The following is a 26,534-nucleotide window of genomic DNA, read 5'->3' on the forward strand; positions in this document are numbered from 1 at the left end:
GGACAATGCCCGAATGCTTATCTTATGGGTTTTTACTTTTTGTCTGAACAAATTTTACAAAAAAAAATATGACGGGAGAGATTACGCGGAATATACTATGAATTAAACGGTCAGTTCCCTTTAGAAATGTTGTTTTGATTTTATCGAAATATAGTTTTTCAGATCAAAACTAATTCTGATATTCGCACTAACTTGTTAAATGTTAAAATTTTGATTATTCGATCCGCTATGGATGTACAATGATGAAGTGCTTATCATACTGTTATGGGCTAAAACCCGTTAAATACAGCTCCGGTTATTGGTTAATTGATACGGTTTGTACGGATTCCTTTTCTTTGATAGGGTCATTGGGGGATTTTGAATATCCATTGAAATTAAAATCAAATTATTATATTATATTTAGCTTATTTTTTGACAGCTTATATACTGGAAAATTTCAAAAATTTGTAATGATTTTCAAGTGTTTTCACTTTTTTATAAACTAGTGAATACTAAAGTATATAATAAACATGAGAATCCAAATAATAGAAAATCGCAAAAACCACAATTAATAATCAAATTTGATTTTGAAGCGGGCGTCAGACTACTTAATCATGCACGACATGATGCTATATTAATGTCCGTCTGTCTATACAAACAATTTATCCAACGATCGACGACGTACGACAAAGGCAGGCAGGCGACCAATAAAACAAACGACGACAAAACATATCTTTTTTTAACAATCACATGCATTGTAGCACAAAATCAAAACAATTCCAAACGATTTAATAAAAAATGAATGAATATATTCAATAGAAGTATGAATGAATGCGAGCCTACTCTAGAAATCTTTTTAGCAAAATAACAAATGGCAACAAAACTAAATATTGGCAAAAAAATATTAATCAAGAGATTTGTATTTAAAACATGTACTAATAGGAGAAAATATCTATTGAACAGGGAAGTGGGAAGGTGGTTTGAGTGTTAAATCGGGATAACGAATGAAATAAGAAATTCAACTGTTGAAAGATAATTTTTCAATTAACGCTTTTGTACATCAACCGGAAACGTAATTAAAATGTTGTTGTGGTTGTTATATGTGCCGCTGACTTGATTCTATTCTCCACCTTTAAGCATTTTGTTGTTTTTGCGGCATTAACAAACACGAGGGTATTTTGTTTATGCGAAATTAATTTGCTAAAAAACATACGAACAAACGAACGAAAAAAAAACAAATAAAATACGTAAAATTACGTTAGTGAATCTCACAAGTGGCAATAAAAATCTAGTCGCACTTGTAAAACTATGAACATTTCTTACTTTTTTTCTATTCTCTAGTTGTTTTTGTTGCTATCTACTGGGTTGCCAGTTGTAATTTCAAAGTATATTCTGTATTTATAGATGTTTATGATGGGAATTTAATTGCTGTTTAATTAAGAGCAAAATTTGTTTGGTTTTTGTAGTAAAGAAAGAAGTTCTCACCAAATTTTTAAAAGTGGATCTCTAAGCTGAATAAACAAATAGACAAGTGGACAGACAGACCCATGAAAAGTTCTTTACAGTTCATAATAGTTCATAATGATCGGAATTACACAGCATGTGTGATAAATGCTAGTAGAATATGTCGGTCTATTTGTTAGCTGATTGTTTCGAAATTATAAATAATGTTCTAGTTAAAAGATCATCAAAAACATTAGAGCAATAATACAAAAAAAAAAAAAAAAAACACAAACGAACTTGTGTTCTATTAGGTCAAATACACCTTAGAATTTAGCTGCATCGATATGAGTATTTATAAAACTATAGGATTTTTATCTTGTGAAAACTCACAAAATAAAAATGCAATTTGTTTCAAATAAATAAACAAAATAATTTTAAATACGTATGAATGTATGTATTTCCCTTGGTTAGTAAAAGTTGAATTGCTGTTGATGGAAGTTTTCACTTGCAATTTGAAATGCAGCCAGCCAGACTATCGAAGTACTTATTTTTGGTTTCTTACTTATAAAGAACGTCAGTTAAATGTTTTGACCTATTTTTTAAAGCTAAATAAACATTTTCTTAGATTAACAAACAATTATTGGTGTAGGTCTATATGTGGGATTTTTGTGCACTATCAAAGATTGCTTTATCTACCCCTTAGACTAAATAACCCTGTTCAGTATCTTTCGATACCCAACAGTTTGAAAAAGTGTCAAGGAGTCCGAAAAAATTAGTAAATTACATTAACATCTTAGCACCAGGTTAGCACATCCGTCTTTCTTCACAGATGTGCTCTGAAAATAGTCCCCTTGTCTAGCGAGTGGACACTTAACATGTTTAAATAGTTAACCACCTGGGTAGTTGGCTACAATTACCGTTATACTGTATTTGGACAGAAACAGATCCGTAGAGTTTAAATTTTTCACTTGCATTTTGCAGTAACTTATCTTTCTCATCATTCGTGTTCAATTTGTCGTATAGATAAAACAGGTTTCGAACTCGATGATCAGGACTTCCGGATTTTCTCATTCTACAGACTTTTCGTAATACTCGGTGTAGACACAGTCCCTCACAATTTAATAAATTCGGTTTATAATTTTTTATATAAATCTTTTGCCATAATCATCTAATCATAATCATAATAGTTCTTTTTGGAAAAATCACAGTCAACTCTCAGCACCTTCATATTAAATTTGATTACTTAATCTATTTTGCTAAATACAAATTACATTCCTTTTTAATTGCTATTGTTTTTCAGCTTGTCCCAATATTTTTATCTTATGCTATTTAAACATTTTTTAATAAACGATATTAATTTGTTTGCAGCCATTTAATTAAACATTTACACAATAGGTTAAATCTCTATTGATTTTTTTTTTTTACTTGAGCAATCAATTTTTTTATAAAAATTATTGGGATTTTCAATTTTTTTTGAATCACAAGCAATTAACGAATAATTTTTGTCAACTGTCATTGTTAATAAAAATTCGTGATTAAAGTCTTTACTAATAGCAATTGGACAAGACAATCAGACAATTTAATACAAAATAATCAATGAACAATTTGTGAATTTTATATTCGAGGTCAATTGTATATTATAATCGATAAATATAACAATAACTGCAAAGAATTTTGTTTGATAATAGTATAAGTTATTTTTATTACTAATGCTATGTGTAAACGGTTGTTAGATCTTACAACGCTGGCAGCAAAATTCGCAAAAAGTGTCTAATAATACTGTCAACTTGCTATATTTTCGGTAATGCTTTTTCTGTCAACGTTGCAAAATAAAAATTGTAAGTTCTGACGATTATTAGACATTTTCTGAACATTTTACTGACAACGTTGTAAGATCTGACAACCGTGTATCACGGCTTTAAGAGTTTGAAATTATTGTGTAAACGATTGTTTAAAGGATTGTGTCTTACACAATATCATTTAAAGTCATTATTTTAACAAGGTGATGACATAGGAATCAAGATATTTTTCTCACGCTTACGAATAGGGAGTTAGGTAAGTACTTACTGCAATCGCCTGCAAATAAAAAGTTCAACTAGCAATAACCGCACCTGGACATAACCCCTTATCGTCTCTGCGCAAGTAATTAGTAATTAGAAAATGTAGTGGTTTAAATCGCACAAAAAACGTATTCTATTGAATTATAAAGCATATATACAACATATTATTAGTAAGATATTATTAGACTCCTTCAAAGTAATCCAGACTGTATTTAGTAGTCATTGAAAAGTTATTAAGTACAAGTTGAGTACAAGTAATTACCATATTTTTTCTGGGGTATTATACCCTTATTATCGAGCATACAACACTTTAGGTTCGAAATAGGATTAGTAATTTAAGATTTGTCATAGTAGTGACCAAACTAAAGATTAACCATTTTGTGAAAAACACTTTAAAATTTTATCTCGATACATATCTCGATGCTGCACATCAACATGATCACTTTTATACATATTTATTCAATAAATTTTAAAGTGTCTGTTAAATGACGGAAAACATAAATTTGCAATACTGACAGACACAGAGATGTTGAGGTGGTCTAACTCTGACGGCCGGTTTCGAAACGCTTTCTGAACAAATAAAATAAAATTAATTGCCTTCATAGGTATACAAATAGAGTTTCTTTATAACTGTTAATTAAAGTTATTGCAGTTGGTGTTTTTTATTTTTAATTTATTTATTTTTATTTTATTGAAATTAATCTCAATCAAAGTCAATAATAACAAAAATAATGAAAAAACAAAATTACAGCAAAAAAAAACATGTTTTTAAAACAGATGTTGCCTTGTACGACACCTACAACTCGTCCAACAAATATTTATTAGACCCTGTTGCTAAAAATGGCATGAAAGTCACCTTTGTTGGGTTTGTCGTTCAGACGATCTAAAACAGACTCAAGTGTAAAACAGCGACTTTGAGTTGAAGTTTATTTCTCTTAATTTGAAATTGTGAATGTGATGAGTGTTGAGTATAAATTGGCAATAGAAATGTTGGATTTTTTATTAAATTGTTGTTATTGTATTTTCATTTAGAGTAAATCACCAAATCTGTCTGTCCACAACGACTTTGGTGATACAACTGATTTGTGATTTTTTTTTTTTCATTTTGTTTTTCGCCACATATTTTGAGTTTAGTTCATATGGAGACTTTCTCGGAAATGCATGATCTCATTTTGGTGATGATGACTGAAATTTATTTAAAAATTATTATGATGTGACTTTATTAGAATTGTACAATTAACAAAAACATTTAAGCCATCGATGATGTTATTGTTGTTTTTGTTGTTCTTTTTGTTTTTTGTTAATAAAAACAAAAGTAAAAAATACTAACAATAAAATTAAATTCAATCTCATACAAAGTCATTGTGAGTTTATGGCCAAATCCATTGTTATTTTTCAAGTCAAGATGACGTCACTTGTTGATTGTCATAAAGTCTTTAACGAAAATAAATAAAGTCAAAAAAACTAAAAAGAAGTATGGCATTTTGAGTGGTGGTTATAGTGGCGATGTTGGTGGTGGTGGCTACATACTCCCACGATACATAAATATCTGGTTACTTAGTTTAGTACTTGTGTTCGCACATAAATTTATACACTTGGAGAAAAAAGGCCATTGTTTGGATTTAGCATAATTTATCAGAAAGTTTTTTATCTTTCAATTGTTCTGTCGTAGTTGATAGAAACATAGTAATTGTAGAGCGAAAATAACTTATCTTTTTCCTCATAAACCGAAACTTTTTGAAACATTGTTTAATAGTGATGACATATTTTCTTCTCGCACATATTTTAATAGTATTGAATCCCATTGTCCTGTCTGCTAGCAGGGCAGTAAAAAAGAAGATATTTTGTATATGTCATTTTCTTTTCCATCGCTTAATATTTTGGTGTGGTTGCCCAATGGTCAATAACTAGTTATAACCACTATTAAGGTTTAACGTTGATGTCGGTAACTACTTTTCGATTTATATCGAGTTATTTGAGGGATCACTCTATACGAGTCTTAGTCTATTTACTATATCATAATCTGTTTTTCCTAGTTCCAACATAATGCATGCATAATCGTCATCTCCCGATTTCTACAATAAGCGTTTGCCAAACCCTATTTTCGTAACTACGAAGTCCGATATACATAAATGCGACTACGGAAGTTTAGATATAGTAAACAAGGATTCTAAATTTGCTTTCAGATCTTCAAGTTTTTATAAAAAATATTTGGATTTTGCAAGATCGTATTTTTATAATAGCCCTGTTCAACACAAGAAAATCATATTCGACTTTCTGCAGCAAAATTTGAATTATTCTGTCGATTTATAGAACTCTACTTACTAAAAACATATTTTCTAGTGAAAGAAAAACAAAATCTCTCTTCTAAACAAAAAATATTTCTTTAAGTGTATTTGCAACATAGTAAATATAATGCTTTTATTTTCGTTGTTGTTGTTGTTTTTATTATGAAATAAGTAAATATAAAAAAATTCATTAAAACAATAACACATCACATCGTATATCCATTGCGTTTACAAGGTCTGTTTAATAGTTGGAATTTTATTTTCAAACCCTTCAATTTATTTATTAAATATGAATGTTTCATCGCCCGTCCTTCCATATTTCCATATGAACATAGTATGTTATATTTTTGTGTGTATGTATAACAATGACGTTATTATTTATTTAAAATTTAAAATTTCTTATTTAAACATTTGTTTTGGTCACATTTGTATTCGCAAATATGTTTGCGCAAACGTTTTTATCTTTTGTTTGTATGTAAAGTCTAAATATTTTTTTCTTTGTAAATACTGTTATTGTTAAATGTTTGCATGTCTTTTCATAATTATGACACATTAAATTTAAGGAATATTTACAACATAAATATATTCATGTGTTTTCCTATTTTAAAGTGTAATTGCGTTCTAATGTTTTTATTTTCAAAAGACTCACCTTCTTTTTTTAACACTCCCATGACTACTGTTTTTAAAAAGTGCATTTAATTTGTGGATTTTTTTGTTGTTCGTGGGTATTAAAACGTAGTACTTACATAGAATGTAGACATAGAACAAGGATCGTTAGAATAGCGCCTAGAATATATTCGAGTAATTATTATAAATTAAAATTAAATAACATGCAAAGGAGGCAAATATTTTATAATTTAATTAGAGTTTTAGATGAAGGGAATCTTAACCTTACTTGTAACTGAATCCTTACTGCTGGTACTAACTCTATGGTAAATTAGATTTCTTGAGAATATTGCAGATCTTCTATTTGCATAAATAGTTTTGAAATTTTCCGAGATATTATTTGTATCCTACCTACAGATCTTTATATAACATCCGACTAAATTAATCCACTCACGGACATTGATAGAGGCAGTGTTTCTACTATGAAAGGGGTTAACTAACCTAGCGAATATACCAACGGAATCTTTAAAGATATTTCTGAAATAAACTACGGTGTTGGTTATCTGTGTCAAGGCTAGGTCGTCAGTCTGACTTTACACTTGTTAGGTTTCCTGCGCATAGTGACTTAACGGACAGTTAGCCAGAATGGGATCTGCTCTGGAGGTCTGTTATGCCGTTGGGTTAAAAACAAGTATTTTTTAATTATAAAGGGCCCAAGTTGAGATATTCTGCTAAAAGCTGGATTTAATACTAAATCTGACAGTTGGAGTGTTCCTATAACGACCGAGTCCACTATTTTACAAAGCTCTACTCGAAAGATGAATTTAGGCATTTTTTTATTTTAACCTGGCTAGATTAAATGGTGTGACATGCAATACAAAAGTCAATATATCACTCGAGCGAAGTTCCACCACTGTCCACTGAACCTAAAAAACCATTTCCCTAGCTAAATGCAAACATCAGGACTTGATTCAACACACACTTATCATAGTTAATATATCAACCACAGTTACATGTGCTCCCCGAAGAGAATAGCATTCAACAAATACGGGCAACTGGTTTCACTGCTGTCGGATATGGAACTCTGCTCAGCTGTGAGTAAAGAATTTCAGTCTTTTATCACGCCAAAACTGCTAGCACTTTTTGAAAAATACATCGTTGATAATGTTAGAGATAATGATATACATAAAAAATGATGGTCAGTGTGCATATTCTACCATCAATGGTCAGCATACTCTTCTTGAACTCAACTATAAACTTTAAAATGAATGAAATCATTCGAAACTTCTGAAGCTTTTGACTCCGTTTTATGATCTCTAAGGAACAAAAAAAATAGGAGCAAAATCGAACTGAACGTTAACATCGATTGTACCATTTTACCATTTATCTTTTATAATATCTAACATTACTTGTAAAGTTGAACTTTAAACAGATAAAGATATGCAGGTCAATAAAGGGTTAAAATATATCTTATAGCTCATAAGCTGAAACTACTATGCAATATTTTAACCTTAACAGTTTCTACTCAATATGGCAATTTTTATTTTTCGCAAATATAAAATTAAATCTCATCGTGTATGAAGTCTTAAGGGTATCATGATCAGGTGATCAAAGAATTATAATAATTTTCAGCTTAATAATAATGTTGTCTCAAAGAAACCCCACACATTTTAGGTATTTACTCTTTTGTGTGAAATTTAAAATATAATCAGTTATAATATCATAAAGAAAAATACGAGGGTTATGCCAAAACTATTTATAGATTAAGGTCGAGTAAACGTTTTGGTTTTACAGGTAAAAATATGCATTTTGGAGTAGGACTTACAACTAAAAGTTTTAAACATTTGTCTTTTAATGTGGTTAACACCCTCGCATGAACAGTAAAAGTTGTTAAAGACTTGTAACGCTCTATTCCATTTGACAGTTAGCAAGTATGTGGCCAACATTAATGCACAGTCCATGTGTGTTCCTAATATTTTTACATAAAACTTGTAGCTTTTGTTTTTGTGAACAACTTTTGCAATTGTTTGCAATTTTGTACTAGATTATGTCAAACATGGTGTAGTAAAACTTAAAGAAAACAGATACAAACACTTGTATTTTATTTTTTTTAAATTAAGTACTACTAACTTGTATGAATTAAAACGACTACCTGATTACTTACTTGTAAACTTATTAATGTGTGTGCGTGTGCAAAATGTATATATTATTTTTGTAGTTGTTCATATGTATATTCATTCATTCAAATTAAAATATATATTAGACCCGAGCCTAAAAAATAGTTTTACTTTGTAGGATTATACATTTTGTACCTTAACATGTTAATTAACCGTTAAACAAAAATTATGATTTTGATATTAGTTTGAGTTTTGAAATTATTAATGAATCCTCATGATCTGCTTATCAATAAAAGTTTTTAATAATTCAAATACCGCTATTCATGGATTTTCGAATAATTCCGTTTAATAATAATTTTCATCTCAGAAATAAAATATATTTATTTAAAGGCACGTCTAATGTGTTAATGTATTTAGGCATAGGTGTAAGTAAATATTGTTAACTTGTTGTACATTTATGTATAGCAACCCATCAAAACCCACTAAGGAAATACCTTTAACCGTAAGTGGGTCGACATGTGAGGGTTGTATTTGGAACACAAATTATAAGGTGTTCGAACTATGATGATAATGATGGTGTATGTGTAACAAAAACAAGTATTTAATTAATACCCTGCAGTACGACAAACTAGTTCTACAACAGCGATATCAATAGTCACTAAGAACTACCATTAGTGAATATTCAGTCCATTAGCAATGTTATCTACTGTTGAATTTAACATGGGGATGTCATTAAGAGTTGCCTATTGACACCATATGCATAACATGTTTCGTTAATATCACTAGTTCAAATTCCAAAAAAAAGAAAAATAAAATGAAAAAATAGTTTTGAAACTGCTGAACTGGTGTCCATCGATTTGTAGTCTCACCACTCTTGCTGATACGGTTATTTTAAGAACTACATGTAACTATTAAAGTGACTTTTTTGAAACATTTAATTTTTTTCGAACTTATTTTCATGAATTTCATGCGAAAATTTATCAAATGAGAACTATCGATTACAATGATGAAATGTGGTTAAAGTTAAGGCATAATATCGACCACTTAATTTACCAGAGTTAACCAGTTAGTAATGTGAAAGGTACAAATTGACACTTTTCGTACTGTAGGGTATTTATTCTCTTTGTGTATGTGTGTGTATAGTTTTCTTGTCTTGTAAGTTGTTATAATTAAGCCCAAAATGCAAAATAGTTATCTAACGATTTGCATATATATTGAGATCTATTTGAGAGTGATGTGTGTTTGGGTGCATAGTAGACTGATTCAAAAATTTATTTTGTGTTATTGTTCATTGCAATTCTGCTGTCCTATCTCTGCTTATAGTTCTCCAAATTTTGCAAAGCGTTTTCGAAGACTATATTTTTTAGTTTAGTTCTAGTTAGTTAATTAGTTTGAAAGGAGGCTATATATACATCAAATCCGAAGAAATACGCCTATTCCTCTATCGGGCCTGTTGTGCACTCCTTAACCAGAACCGCAGGACAAAATCGAATCAACAACCTCCGGTCTACCAGACTAGAACACCAACCACTAACCTACCGAATTCTAAAAATCATGTTTTTTTTGACATTTTTGTGGAATGTGCAGACCGTCATTGAATTTCACAATACTGATTTTGAAGCTGCTGCTTAACCCAATATAAAGAATTCTTCTAAAAATCACGATAACTCCTACAACTAAATTGTAAGTGATAATATTGTGTTGAAATTAGACCTTGTCATATTTCAGACTTTTTTAATTTAACAGAAATTTTAAAAAAATTTAACAAAAATGTTCATAAAGATCAGTCCATAACATTAACCAACAAATATTTAAGATTAACTTTTCTTAAGGTTTAAGGTGAACTGAATAGGTGCATTAATAGGTTCTTTCTAACATCTGAAATTCATAGGGCAAATCCTCAATTTAGCTCAATTTTTTAGCGTAATAAAATATAGTCCCTGGAATATATTAGCTTCAACCAATTTCGAAAATTCCTTAAAATATATCACAACTCACATGGAGCAAATTCTGTCATTCGAAAGTGAACGAAACCTCAAAAGAATTAAAAAAAAATTATTAAAAATTTCGATCGCATTCGAATCTTAGAATTTGGTGTAGAATATCAAACATTTGTTTATATATACATTTTCCGATTACTAAGAAAGTGTCACCCTAATATATTCGCACAGATCTATGTCAGCTTATATGTCCGTCTGTGTGTAACATGTAAAGCACTCAAGTGTAACTTTAATTCAATCGGTTTTTTATTTATTCGTTTACTTTTTTCATACGTTCGTCATTCCGCGTAATATATTTGTTTTTACTTCAATGTGAGTCGATCCGTTCGTTTGTCTGGCCGTTATATGCAAATCTGTGCGTTGGTGTTTTACAAGGTAAATTGGAAGTGAAAGAGAAACAAAAAAAAACAAGTGTTGATAAATAATTATAATCGCAATACAGAGCCACATAAACTCATACATATTCACTAATTTATATACACACATTTTGCAGATATTTTTTTTATTTCTTGATTATTATAATGGTGGTTTACAAGAATTTAACTAAAAGTAACAACGCCCGTTTAATACTATTTACTTACTTGATGGTTGTTGCTGTTTGTCTATTTCTGTTTTTTGTCGTCGTATTTCTTATACGCTTTTGTGTTGTTGTTGCAGTTTTTGTCTTTTACGCCAACTACTGTTACAAATTGCCGTCACACCGCTTCCATGTTGAGTCACTGTCTGGGCTTGTATTCAAGCGTTATTATTCGTTAATAGTTACGACTGCTGCTCGTTTAAGTTTAAAAATTCATTGTTTCTGCGAAATTTGAAATTTTTTTTGGCAATGCGTTTTTGTTATTTTTAGTCCGAAATTAATTAACGTTAAGGTTGTTTAATGACTTTAAACTATTTTTTTAAAAATTTACTGTTTCAATTTCGAATAATAGCTTAAATAAGTGTTAAAATTAAATTTAAATTCGAAATAAATTACTTGCGGAATGATTCACAAGTCAGAAAGTTTTATTTTAATGGTTTTTTTTTAGTCATGCTTGAACATCGTTTGATAAATATACGTATATACAAACTCAATCTCTGAAATATTTAGTTTAATTTAAAATATTTGCAAGTTATTTGTAGAATAAGATATTATAAAGATAGAAAGGATAAAAAATGTCCGATGTTGGTTTAAAGGAAATCTTCCAAGTCGTCTTACATATATCTTCAAATAGGAAACTGGGTACCTTTAAACACTTTAGTTTAATTTGAGTTTTTAATGGTACTCTCCCAATAAAGGTAAAGAGTTTTAAATTGTCTTCATCAAGGTATAACTTTTTCGAGTATTGAATGGTCTCAACCCGAATATAATTAGTTGAGTTTTAATTGTCTACGCCAGGTTATAAACCGTTTGAGTATTTTTTGATCTCTACAGTCTGAACATAACCTCACTTTAAGATGAATAGACAGCAAGAAGATGGTACAGATAATGTATATCAGGACAGTTATATAATGTAATGCATAACACAAGTGTGAGTGAGACACAATTCCATCGAAAGCGATGTATACTTATATTCTAAAATTGTTTCCTTAATATTTTAATATTTTTCTTGTTTTTATAGAGTAAATGGACAAATAAATTGCAAATTTTCTGTTTGGCCGATTTTATGCAGTTACAATAAAATTGTTTCCTCTATAATATACCAAACCATCAACAGGGCAGATCTTGTTACTATTTTTTACAAATTAATAAAATGTTACTAATGATTTACAAATGAATAAAATGTTTGCCTAATACTAATATGGTCTAACATATTAGTATTACTGTACAGTCGAAGCTGTACATACAATACAGGTTACCAACCACCTGTATTGTATGTACAGTAAAGTCAATCGTTGTCTGAATACTTCTAATCATCACTGTTGATAAATTTAAATTAATTGCTAAATTTACTTGTTTTAAGTTCCCCATATATTTTTTTAAATTTATGGGGAACATTAAAATTTGTTAAAAGGTTTTTACAGCCTTCACTTTCATAGTTGGGAGGGTATTATCAGTTTAAAATGGCGTTTGCATTCGTTATAATTAATGATTTACCTTAAACACCTACAAGTCGATTTGACCATGAAAACAAGTCCTATAGATTAAAGCACATATTGTTTTAATTTCAAAATTTCTAAATTAAAGTGCAGTAATCAATTTTATAGCTTCATAAATGATCACAGCTCTCATTTAAACTCCTCTATGGAACATTACAATTAAATTTATTTCTACAATGCTGTAGGGACTCATATATATGTCTCAGTAACCAATTCTTTGCTTCTTACAAGTTGTTCGTCTTTTTATAAATTTCAAACAAAGACAATGGAATGTCGGAACTCTGACAAAATGCCGGTACATTATGTCACCCGCACCTTTTTTAACAAAACAAATATTTTTACAAGTCAATCACCAAGAAACAAAAATTTGTTTCGACTCCGGTTTATTCTAAAAATAACGATGGCTTAAACATAACAACACTACTAATCAATTCACTTTATTCATTCAATGGCTTCCTTTTTTTTGCACGATCACACGATCAAATACTCATTACAGCAAAACACAAAAAAATACTAATTAAAGTAAAGAGAAAAAAACTTCTCCTTCGTTTTGCAAGAAAATGAATGTAAAATTCACAATAGAAGTCGTTTCAAATTGGAATTAATTATATGTAAATGACACATTCACCAAGAAACAACAATAAGAATTGAATGTTATGTTTATTGTTTACTCTTCAGGTTAATATTTGTATGGTGTTGTTGTAGTTGTCTTTGGTTGGATTCTTTTACATGTGTGTCATTCTGATTGGAATTTCGTAAAAACAAAAACAACAAAAAGTTACAGGTTATTGTCATTTGTAAACATTTTTAGCATACAAGTGATTGAGTGCGTAGTAAGTGAGAGAAACACACGAAGAAGAGAAGAAACAAATAATCTTTATTTACCTTTTGTAGTTGGTCTTGTTGTTGTAAGTGAGCTACACACTAGTGCGGTTGTGTATTTACAAAAATGTTTGTTTAAGAATCTGCTGGCTAGTTGGTATTGATTGCGCCACCACCAATACCGCTTACTTTTTAATAACTTAATCTTCTTAATTTTACTCTTCTTTAGTTTATTTACTTTACTTTTGTGTTGTTCTTTTCATTACTTTATATTTACTTTCTTGCATATTTATTTATGGAGAATTAACAACTTTTTACATATCTTTGTTATATCTTTATTGAATCTTTTGTTGTTTTTTTGTCGTTATTTCGTTGAACTCTTATTGAATTCATTTGTTAAAACCCAGAACAGAGTTATTATAGTTTGTTTACATGACCAAAATTTTTGTTGTTATTGTTAAAAAACACTTTTTAGTCTTCTTCTGGAGAAATAAAGAAGAATACGAAAACAATAAAAAATTGCAAAGAAGAAGATTAAAGAAATTTTGAAAAAACAGAATAAAAGGTGTTTAATTTAAATCTAACAAAAATTAAATCTGAGTTGGATGAGTTTAAACTCAATGAGCTAGAGAACAAATGAGTGATATTATCGTAGAGCGAGAGAGTGTGAAAAAGAGATCGAAAAACATGTTTAGAACTGAGTGGGTTTGAGTTTATTAATGAATTTCTGTGTGTAGTTTTTTTTCGACTTCCAACCAGCATAAATAATTGAATTTAATTTAACAGATACTTTTAAGGTATTGAGTATAAGTTGTTTTCGTACTTTATGTTTAATACTCGTTCTTGTATTAATTAATAGATTTTTATATTTGTTGTTTAGGTGTATGATCTATGATCTTCAATGTTGTTAATTTGTTCGATGTTTTCAGCACAAGTTAGCGATTTTATTGCAAGAACTTTGGGTTACAGTGACCTAGTTTTTTTTTTCAGAAACTTGGTATGTACTGAGCCATTGGCGTTATATAATAAAATTTAACATTTCCTTTCTACATGATCGTAAGAAAGTCAATTTTCTTGAAATAAAAATGGTGGTACTCTTTTGTAGTTCATAATATACTGTAATATATTTCTGGAAAATGTGTGTAATCTTCTTCTGCAATATGAGGTGGACGACCTCCAAGTACGTTTGATACGCAGTTCTATGAATACCTTTTACGCCATGTCTCGAGGCAAACCAAAATTGGGTTATATTGAAGTTGGAGGATTCCTCCGATTATACCCCAGATCATAGATCTTTATGTTTCCATCCTTGACATTGAGTTAATAACAAATACTCGTATCGAATTACCCTTTCTACGATTATGCTACTTCAATTCACACATAAATTTGTTCAGAAAGAAATCGTAAATACATTTAAACCTCAAAAAAATTGATTTTTTAATTTGAACCTTGTCAATAAACATAAATAACAACATAGACCCTTAAACTATAAACAAAAATCGTTTAAGTAGGTTTCAAACGTAGATCTTATTTGAAGTTAAGTTTAATTTGTTAGTTCTATTTTTTCGTTTTTAGCATTTGAAATTAACTACAGTTAATTTTAAGAACATTTTATTTGCATATTTTTTTATTGTAAAAAATAGCCTATTTCCTTAAATTTCTTAAAAAGTTTAGAAATTAAATTATGGAGGAATTAAGGCTCGTATTCAGAAAGAAGAATGTAAAACAATATTTGAAATTTTGTATAAGTAGTTTTTATATAAAATTCTAGAAATTATTTTTCTTTCTCCTTTCTGAACTCGGGCATAAGTACATTCATGGATGTCAAAGTTTTATAAATTTTTCTTTGAGGCAGTGTTAAGAACCCTTGCTCTAAGAGACTATAAAAAACTGCCGGATCATTTGAAACTCGTTATAAGCATAACATTATTATAAATGCCAATATACAGAAATCATAGTTTAAAATTTAATGACTATCGGACTAGAGTTGGCCTCTATTAAGCGATTTTTTGAATGTGTAAAATATGTAAAGTTGTTTACAACACTTATATAGAGATGATCTTGTAAGTGTAGTTTATATCTAAAATGTGTATTTAAATTTATTTTTCCCTTCAAATTAAATGTTTAGTAAATTGTTTAATTTGCATGTAAAGTGTACACGGTGCTAGTAGGTTTCTAGAGAGGGTCAGTTATTTAGTTAGTTGAATGGAATGAGTAAAGATTGACTGAATCTCTTTTATTCAAATAGTATCTCTCAGATTGTTTTTAATCCGCTCTGTTAACAGCCTACACATTCTCTAAATCAAATAGTTGTTTGTCGTTGTATTGTATCTGTGTGTTTGAGATAGAGTAGTGTGGTGTGGTGTAGTGTAGAGTGCATTTGTGCTTGTAGTGTATATTGTTGTAGGTTTTCTTGCTTTTTACATTTGAGTGTGAGCGTTGTTGGCTGGCTGTCTGACTGCTGGCTGACTGTGTACGTAAATTATTAAGCTATGAGCACTTTTGAGGCAATTTGGTATCGATTTTGAGTTTAGTCCAATTTGAACAACGGTACCGAGCGGTATTCTCTTCTTCTAAAATATACATTTTTATAAAAATATACAAACTAGAAAACAAATATAAAAAAGAACAACAAAAATTGTAAAACTATTTTATATTCGATATTTGAAAAAAACACACAACAAACTATTTGTTGTAATTCCAAAATACAAATAAATTTGTTGATTTGTTTTCGTTAAACAAAAAAATAATTGAAAATTGTACTTGTGTGTGTTGTATCTGTGTTAAAGCAAAAACAAAATGTATTTGTGTGTGTAGCAACGACAGTGTGTGTGCGTAATTTAAAAAAATATATAATTAAAAATTAAAATAACTTTTAAAATACAATCAATTATGAATAAAACTAAAAATTAAAATTTGTTGCGAGCAAAGTGAAGAAACGAACAAAAAACTCAGATTTTTATAACAGGGAATGTTTAAAAACTATCTATTGATTAAAAATTAATGAAACCAAATTAAAAATTAAATCAAATTTTATAATCTTAAAGTAGCAGCGATTGTGTTTATGAGAATTTGGACTTTTTTGTTGTTAATTATTGTTATTATTAATGTTTTTGTTGTTGTTGTAGCTGTGGTTGGTAATACTGCTGCTGCTACTAATGATGATGATGATGACGACGACTTGGTCGGTCGGTGTGTGTCTCTTTTATGTTGTTGTTGTGTTTTAAAACTCTGTTTTTTTTGTTGTCCAAGGTATTAACTTGGCTCGACTCAACTTGTCTGGCCTGGCTTAGTGTGATTTTGTTGTTTGGCTTAATTTCAATTCATTGAGTTAACAACCAGTTTATTTATTTTGTGTGTTTCATTTCATTTGATTTTGTTTTCTGTATTACTTTTTTTAAACACTGGGTCGTATAACAAATCTATATATTTTTGCTTCACAAATAACACACACCACACCACCTTCAGTATTGTTTAAGTCTTCATTCAATCCTCTTGGTATTAGCAGCAAACAGCTACAACAGCAAAATTTTATTAAAAGAACAAAAGCTCAACTCAACTGTTGGAATTCTAGAAAAGAAGAAAAGATTAACCAAACCGACTCCCTAACATTTTGCCTCAACTAAAGTTAAAATTCTAACAAATTCTGTAATTTTGTCTTTAAGCCAAAAAGTGTGTATACAACTACAATTGCCAACAACGAGTTTTAGTTTTTTATAACAAAAAATACTAAACTTAAAAAAATGTTAAAAACAAATAAACCAAAAATACAAAAAAAGCTTAAAAAGTATCTAAGGAATTTATGTGTGTTTTGGACAAAAAAAAAAATTGCGTTTCTCATGACTGTGTTTTAAATCTTTCTTTTTTAGATTTTTTTATTTGTTTGTCTCTTATTGAATTGTTTAAGTTATTTTTACCTGTTTGCTTGTTGTTGTCTTATACAGCTACAACATTAGAAATACAAAACGTGCCACTAACCAAAATAAATATAAAAAGTAACGTAAAAATGCATTGAAATAAACAACAATAACAAAATAAATAAATAAATAATGAAAAGTTACTAGATGCGCGCCCTACCTTTATCCACTTGAATTTGTGTGTCTGATCGTTATGTACAAGAAACGACTGCCACCAACAACTACAACAACAGTTTCAGTGAGAGTTGTGAAAAGAAGTACAAAAAGATCGGCAAAAATGTTGTGCAAAAAAAGAAAAATCTAAACAAACTGAATTATCAGTAGCCCCATTCCATAAAATCATGTACAAATAAAGTAAATATTTTAATGAAAGTGCAAAGCAAAATTTTTTAAAGGATTCTGAATCTGCCCATAGAATTTCTTTCACAACATCAGATTTTTCAGATATCGTGGGCTTTAAAATAAAGGTTTAACTTGTGTTATAACTTCTTTCTTCTTCGACATATGGCCAAAAATCGGATATTTTAACCTTTACGATACTATATAAGATTAAAATTCAGCACTCCAGACACTTCTTTAGTGTCTGGATTTCAATATAATTTGATCGAGGTGTGCAGAATCCTGACCTTATAAATACTCTATTACATTAGGTTTTCCAGATATCGTAAAACCCCTTGCCTGTGGTCATTTTTGAAACATTTTAATATACATTTATTGTTTGAAAAATCTGATATAACATCTGAAAGTTCAACCTGTCGACTTTAGAATAAAGTGCTGACGCCTGTTATATCTGTATTCTTTTTTGAGTTATCTTAAACAAATCCGTTTCTCCATCCTTTAAAAAAATATAAATTGGTCTATAGGTTTCAATAATTTTTAATTTGTTTGGGCTATGTAATCTATTTATAATTATTCCTTTTTCTATCCAGGGTCAAAGGTCACCTTTTTAAAATTATTGAACTGAATTCATTACATCAGGTATTCGAGATATTTGGGGTCAAAGGACACCTTTTTAATATGAGTTTTTGAATTAAAAATGCAAAAGGTTTTCCAAACTTTAAAGTATATTTGTTTGGTTTAATAGATTGTTGCTTTATGAAGGGTTGACCTCAGAATCCATTACATTAGGTTTTTGAGATATTTCAGCATAAATGTGTCATCATATTCGAGACGTTATATCAGCTCGATTACACATTGGTTTTCCTCTGAAATATATTTTTATTAGTTTCAAAATATATCCATTATATCGTGATCCTTCTTTGAGATATATGATATATAAATCCAAAGTTCTTTGCCTGTGATGAATATCCTAGCAAATATTAGAGAAATAGTCTACAATGTGGCAGATGAATAACCAACCTAAGAGTTAAATGGACTTAAAAACAAATGCAAAATTCCAGCAACAGAAATGAAAAGAAATTGAAATGAAAAACACATCAACACAATACGTTACGAAAACTGAGGAATAATAATGATCTTGCCAAGAAAAACAAAATTAAAAAAAAAAACAAATTTCTAAACAAATCATGCAACATTGTTGTTTTTTACTGTTGCTGCTGCTACTCCCTTCATTTTCAGCAATTTACAGTTGCTTGTTTTACAAATTCACTTCATTTCACTACATTTCACTTTGCGTTTGTTCAATTTATTCTATGATTTATGTTTCTTTTATGTGATTTTATTTATTTATAGTTTGTGTGAGTGTTTTTTTATATTTTTTTCATATTTTTTAATTGTTAATATTTTATCATTTTTATTGTCGTCACTTGTAGTTGTTGTTGTTGTTGGTGGCTGCTATTGAATTTTTATTCAAGTACTTTAATAGTGATTTCACCTTTTTTCTTCTTCTTATACCACTTACTCGATCATACTCACTGGTCTTTTGGTTCGTTAGTTATTGTGTGGGACTTCCACAATTTATTTATAATTTCTTTGTTTTTTTGTTTTTTTTAATGATATTTTTCCTGCTGCAACAACTCTTCTAGCGGTCTGCTATATAAAGTCATAAAATAAAATGTTGTATTGTTGATATCACTAGCAAAAGTGTTAGAAAGACATTCGCATATTGAAAAGAGGTGGTAAAAAAACGCTTAATTACACCATTTCCAAATATCTTATAGATTTTTTTTATATTAGAAATTTCTCAATTAGATTATTAGAAACGCTAATATAAATTTTCCAAACATACGTTTCAAATTCGAAATTTATAACATTTTTTTGAAATTTCTTGTTTTGCAATTGAAAAAGTCTAAAATACAATTGGAAATTGTGTAGTAAAATGAAATAAAATATTAAAAATATAAAATTACGTTTACTATTTACTACTCTATCTATTATGACTCGATAATTTATTAAACAGTTTTCTAAACAACATTCAAACTGCTAAATGAGATTCTTTAAAATTCTCTCAATTTCTACAGCAGTGTTGCCACATACTACCAACAGTTGCAAAACTAAATATATTTTGAAAACAAAAGTTTAAAGTTAGCTTATAATTTAAACCAGATATGCAAAATTATTTTACAAATCTGCATTAAACTATAAAATTTGCAAAAAATTCCTTACCTAATGGCAACACTGGACTTTTAGTACTCCAGCTTTTGCACTCTAATTTGCGTTTATTTTCTCTTTAGTAAGTTAATAAATAAATAATTTATCATATCTAATCATATGGCAGCCATGAGCTGATATTAACAACAACAACTACAGAAAACTGAAACAGCAACAGCAGCAAAATAACTATTCACTACAGAATATAATTTGTCAACAACAACATTAAAAAATACAACAACCAAAAAAAAGTATCGTAAAAAATAACAACAAATTGCCAAATGAAATTAACAGACATATGATTTGATTATACACTGGGTGTTAGTTAATGATGTGACCTTAAAAATAATAAAATTTATTAAAAAAAAACTCACACAAAAAGTTTTTCAATTTTTTTTTTTTGAATTATCTACCAGAATTTGTTGTTTTTATCTCTTCCAACTGCCAACTAATTGTGGGATATCCCAGCCTTAGCTTTCTAGCTATTTATGTATTTCTCTTTTTAGTTTTGTGCAACTTTCTTTGTTTTTCTTTAAATGTTGGAAAAATCTACACATGTCAATCGTAAATATTTAATTTTATTACATTGCATTTTTCTTTCTTCACATGTGTAACATATAAATGTTTACACTGGGCTACCGAAATTCTGTGACAGAAAAGATTTGAGAGAATTTTTCAAACGTAGAAATTATTCCCTTCGCATTTCGCTTATTTGAGGATTCTAGTTGTAATAGTGACCCAGATTCCCATTAGAGATGCTAAGATGTTAAGCGGCTATACGTTCAGGGACCAAGGTGCACTTTTCTAAAGGATTGTGCTGAGCTTATCTTTCTTCTTTTTTTAATCTTTATATCAAAGATTTTACCTTTTGTATATATTCTTTATTCCTTGAAAAAAGTTTAGTTAAATATTATTCTAAGATATCTCGAAAAAGGAAGAATATAAAACAGAGATTCCAAAGTCGAGAGATTGTTCTTTTAGATAACATAATAGATATTATACATAAATTTGTCTTCAGATCTGAAATATGACAAAAAAAAAAAAAACAAAGTGCGATATCTCAAAAGACTTGATTTCTGAAATTAGATTCGGATCCAGTGTAGCTAAATTCTTTCGAAAAGTATTTGCAACAAATACAATTCCATTTTTGGAAAATTTTGGTAATTTTATATTTCAAAGATACTTTTCAGCCTGTTGTATCTAAATTTAAAATTGTCCAAAGCCCACAAATTATATTTGCCATTGTTTATGAAACCTCTTTATATTTATTTCTTGTCGCTTTTCTAATTTTTCAAAATCTCCTGCGTAACTTTTTGCTGACATAATTTAATGTTGTTTTTGCTTTGTTTTCTTAAGCATAAGCAGTCAAATAGAAAAATTAAATAAATTGATTTCAATTGGCAACAATTGGTTTTTTATATCACAATCTTGTTGCGAATTATAAAATTCAAACCCCGACGATGTTTTTTTTTTCAAAGCAAATTATTGTATAAAAAAAATGTCCACACTTGGGTTTCAGTGTGTGCCCGAGCAATTGTTGCATTTAAATAAAATTTCGGAGGGTAATTTGTAATACAACAGATTTGAAGTACGAGTGAGTACAACATGCAATAAATTGGAGTGATGTGATGTGGCTGACGTGTCGTGTTTATGTGATGTTATGTATTGGACTGAGATATAAATTTAATTTACTTACTTGCATACATTTAAATGTACATGCGTGAAACTCATTGAAATGTCATAATTGATTAAAATAAATGAGTAATATGTATTTTTATTTGTTTGTTAAATGAAAATATTACACACACACACACATACATAAACAATTTCAATTTGTCGCCAATTGAAGTTTGTGCAACAATTTTTTTTAATTTAAATTCCAATGAACTTAAACGAACGACATTGCTGTTGTGTTGTTTCAAATGCGGTTAAAGTTTAAACAAAAAAAATTTATATAAAAAGTGCTGGCACACTCCAACACAGCATAAACAGATTTAAACATTTAGATATTTTGCTAATTATAGCATTTAGATCAATAGACATAACATAAATTTCAAACAAAAAAACTCTTTCTTGTATGTGTGTGTGTATTACTTTGTCTGCCACAGCCGGTTAACGAAATTTTGGGGGAAGAATGCAATAAAAAATTCGTTGCCACTTACAAAAAGCCCATGAATTTAATTGTTTTCTTTTTTTTAAGAATTTCAATAAAAGAAAATACACAAAATTTTGGGTTTCATACTTACGAACACCCTGTGTGCCTTTTCTCTATCTCTGAGAAGCTATCTGAGTATTAAAGACGCCTATAGCTGGCATTTGGCCAATTGGATCAACAACAATTATGTTGTCTTGTTTTTATATTCTATTAACTTGCCGGGTTGTTGTTTTTGACTTTTTAATTTGATTTTTATTTTGCCGGCAAAATATTAAACAATTCCGTAATTTGTTGCTATATTGTTATTGTATTTATTTTAATGTACATTACTCAACATGAATGTGAGAATATTTATATATTTATTCTATAAAATAATACATACTTATGAAATGCAGTAATTAAAAATAATGCATTCTAAGAAAATGCAAAAATAAAAATTTCTTTTAAATCGGAAGTTTTTTCTCTTAAAAACCACTTGACAATATTGCACATTAGAGATTGTGCTGGTTTAATTATAAAGGTCTAAGCCCTTAAGTAATCTGCTTTTTTTTGTATTTTTATGTGTCTTGTTATAAATGAATAGTTCACGGATCATTATCACGAATAATATTTCACTTTTACTACGTTTCCTATTTCCCTACATTTGTTGCAGAAATTTCCTTCACAGAAATGTTTCTTGTGAGTTACTGTTGTAGAATTTTGGCAGCAGTTACAAACAAATTTAACTATTGTGAATGAATTGCTTACGGAATATTTATGCTTTATGCATGACTTGAGAAAAAGAGAATATGATATATGTTATCACGAATAAAATTTCACTTTTTTTCCATTCGTTCACATATGTATGTTTCTCGTGAAGTTTAAAAACTCACAGCAGTTACGAATAAATTAGCTTTTGTGAGTGAATAGCTTACGGATCATTATAATGAATAACATTCCACCTTTTCCTATTATTCTTAAAGGAATTTCCTTCACCGATATGTTTCTGTCAGTTTCTTGCAAGAATTTTGTAGTTACAAACAAAGTCAACTATTGTGAATTAATTGTTTATGAAATATTCAAGATTTATGTTATCACGAATAATAATTCAATTTTTCCTCTATTCGTCCACCAATCTGCTTCTTTAGAAGCCTTAGAACAATTCACAGCACTTACATACAAACTGACAATTGTGAATGCATATGTCTCAGCGAAAAAGAAAATATGATAAAAGTTATCACTAATAAGAATTCGCTTTTTCCTCTATTTGCTTTCTTTAGAAGTATGAAAACAATTCAGAACAGTTATGAACAAATTAACTTTTGTAAATAAATTGACATATTATTTACTTTAAATGTGTTTTCTTTTTTCTCTATTTCTTGTAATTTGTGTGATAAAATTTTTTAAACAGTTCATATCAGTAATGAACGAAATAAACTATTGTGAATCATTTATCGTGAATTTTGTAAACAATTCAGTAGTTACAAACAAAATCATTTATTGTAAATGAACAGCTCATGGAATATTCGTGATAGAAAAATGTATGCTTATGCAAAGAAATAGGGTGAAAAAATGAACTTTCGTCATCTCTACATATTTCACCTCTGCTTCATGATTTGGCTATTTTAAAACTCTGCAAACCACAAAAAAACATCACATAATAGTCTTACTCTTTAGAAAAAGTAAATGTTTTCTTTTTCGCAATAGTTTGTTTAATTTTTATTTTAGTGATCATTTCGGTTTGTTTCGGATGCTATACACACTCATACTCTCCTTAAATAAATAATGACAACTAAAATGACGAATATATATTTCTTCTGAGCATTCATTCCCATTCGTGAATTTATGTAAATGATGATGACAACAAAGAATCGTAATACATTTTCTATTCTATTAATAATCCTCGCACACAGAAGAAACGCACCTAAATTCCTTAATTTTTATTGTAACGGAAATGTTCCAATTAGAATTCATACACATTCTATATACCAAGTGTTTTGCTTTCTTACGAGCCGGGTATATCGTTTTTTTTTGCATTTAGAACAATTTAAATACAAGCACACAACAAAACATGTTGATCTGCTGCTGTTCACTTTGCTCGCAGCAAATTTTAAATAGAAAATTAAAAACTCAACGTTATTAATTTTATGTTTTACATTTTAGTGTTGGAATTTTAATTGAGATTATTAGAACATAAAAAAGTAATCTTTCCAAAACACACAAAAATTAATTTAGAAAAAAATAAAAAGATAAAAGTGCCATTCCACAGAAGAAGAAGTGATTTGTATAAAAGAAGTAACAAACTCAAACCGCCAACTCAAAACGTGTAACTCTACAAAAAACAAAATAATAACTGCCATAAACAAACGAAAATTAAAAGTTTTTAATCAAAACTGTTCTTATATGAAAAACTCTAAAAAACATTGTGCAAAAAAGTGTTAAATTGTATAAAAAAGAAATAAATTGATAAAATATTGCCATAAAGTAGAAAAAATATAAAAGCGTGTACGCTTTAAACGTGCACCAACAACAACAACATGGCATCACAATCCTATTACAAGGATGTGTTGGGCTTCGATCCTAACGAGGATCGACAATATGAATCTTCAACTACAACAACAACGCGTAGAAGTGGCAGCCGTCACCATCATGTACAGCAACATGTTCACAATAGCAGTAGCAGCAGTGCCGGTGGCCATCATCATCATACCCAACATTCCCATCATGCTCATCATCGGACGCAGCATCATCAAACATCATCACCATCGGCTGCTTCAGCAGCTAGAATCTCGATATCACCCGGTGGTGCTTCGCTTGATCACTATGCCGATACTAGTCCGGCGAAAAAAGCCAAACATTCGTCAACACTTCAACAACCACAGGGTGGTTACGAAGATGCATTGACACAATTTAAAGGTACCATGTCTATATGGGAATATTTTATAGAAAATTGGGATATTATACGTAAGTCATTTCAATTTCATACCACATACGTTGTCTGCTCCGCCATAATGTGGTAGATGTTTCGGCTTTTACTGTCCTTCTGCGCTTTCGAATCTGAAACTGAAAACAAAATTTCGAATAGAAGGTATTGAAAGTCGGTCTCTACCACCTGCTACCTGTTTTCGTTGTCTTGTTTGGAAACGTTGAGTTTTATTGGCTGCTCGTTAGGAATTGAATTTAAAAATATGTTCTGCTGCTAATGGCTCTAATAATAAAAGCTGCTTAAGTTTCATTTAACAATCCCTAAAAACTGTAACAATATCTGGGAAATTTAGTTTCTTTCTAATGCTTTTTGTTAACAAATTTCTGCACTTAATGTTTCGCTACTTCAAACTAAATTACTGCGATAAAAGTTAAACATTCGTTGTTTATTTCACTTTTAGTTTTCTGACTCTCGCCTTCTTATCAATTTTTTTAAGGAAATCGTTTGTAATGATGTTAAGTTTAAGTTTTTGTTAAATACGACCTTGTCACTTATTTTTTTTCTTGTTGTATTTTTTAATTTGTTTTGTTTTTATTATTGTTTTTTGTTTTGTATAATTATTTATTAAAGCATGTCGCTTTTTTCCTCTTTAACTTTTATATTTTTATAATCTATAACTAAATTACTAACAATATATATATTTTTTCAAATAAACTAGTTATTTACGTATTGTTTTTATTCCTTTAATATCTTAGGTTTTGTTTCTGCTAGAGAATTAGATTAGAACTATAATTATGTAGATTTTTTAGTTTTATATTTAGTTCAAACACTTGAATTCTTAGAACTGTTAGGAATTACTTGTTGAATATCATTAGAAGATATTAATTTCTTAACAAGTTGTTTATTTTTTTTTTTTTGCATAATTTTAAATAAAAGTCACGATTAAATTTCATATGGAGGAATTTTAAGTCTAGTTTTATATTTTAAAATACAAATAATCGTCTATATTTTACATAAGTTATGGCAATTTAAAAGTAATCTGACAAATGTCGATGATAATGCTAATATTGCTAATAAATATTTTATTGTTTTTAATTGCTGGTTGACCGAATATTCAGCTTTTATTCTAAAGCAGGCATCGAAATATAGAGTTTTCAATTTTAGGGATGAAGTACATGAATGTTATAGCTGACATTTCGGTTTCAAAAAGGAGCCTACTTTTCTCAATATTAATATATGGAAATTTCTAATTTCTAAAATCAATAACCTTGCTTCCTGAGCAAGAAGATATCAATGACAGACAAAAAAAGTTAAGCAAAAAAGTTAAGCATTAGGTGTAATTCTTAACCGGATATTACCGCCGAACGCCAAAAGTGGTTATAAGACACGTCATCAGACACAGAATATATCGGAAACTTTGAAACGTAGATCTCAGATAGAATGTCTTGATCAAGCGGATAACTAAAGCAAATACCTGTAGGAACGCTTTGTTACACGGATGGTTCTAAAGTTGCAAATAAAGTGTTCCTATGTTGAAGACCCAGAAACAGAAATATGCCACCTTATCATAACACAAGCTTCCAGGCACAAGTTCGTGCAATAACGGAATGTGTAAA

The 26,534-nt window shown here is 29.2% G+C and overlaps 1 protein-coding gene across 36 annotated transcripts in view; it reads left to right on the forward strand.

The window, feature by feature from the left end:
• Positions 1-26,534, forward strand: part of LOC111681517 (microtubule-actin cross-linking factor 1) — a 133,010-nt gene that overhangs the window by 26,229 nt on the left and 80,247 nt on the right. For 12 of the 36 annotated variants that reach the window (XM_046954536.1, XM_046954546.1, XM_046954542.1 and 9 more), the window contains exons 1-2: positions 16,065-16,222; positions 24,156-24,908. The exons of 10 other annotated variants lie outside the window; for them this stretch is intronic. In XM_046954536.1, coding sequence (XP_046810492.1) covers positions 24,530-24,908 — 379 coding nt within the window. In that variant the 5' untranslated portion in view covers positions 16,065-16,222; positions 24,156-24,529. Of the gene's footprint in view, positions 1-16,064; positions 16,223-24,155; positions 24,909-26,534 lie in introns of those variants that run through there. 14 more of the 36 variants (XM_046954538.1, XM_046954548.1, XM_046954553.1 and 11 more) reach the window with 3 other exon arrangements.

The sequence above is a fragment of the Lucilia cuprina genome, chromosome 6 (genome assembly GCF_022045245.1).
Source record: "Lucilia cuprina isolate Lc7/37 chromosome 6, ASM2204524v1, whole genome shotgun sequence".
Taxonomy (NCBI): Eukaryota; Metazoa; Arthropoda; class Insecta; order Diptera; family Calliphoridae; genus Lucilia; species Lucilia cuprina.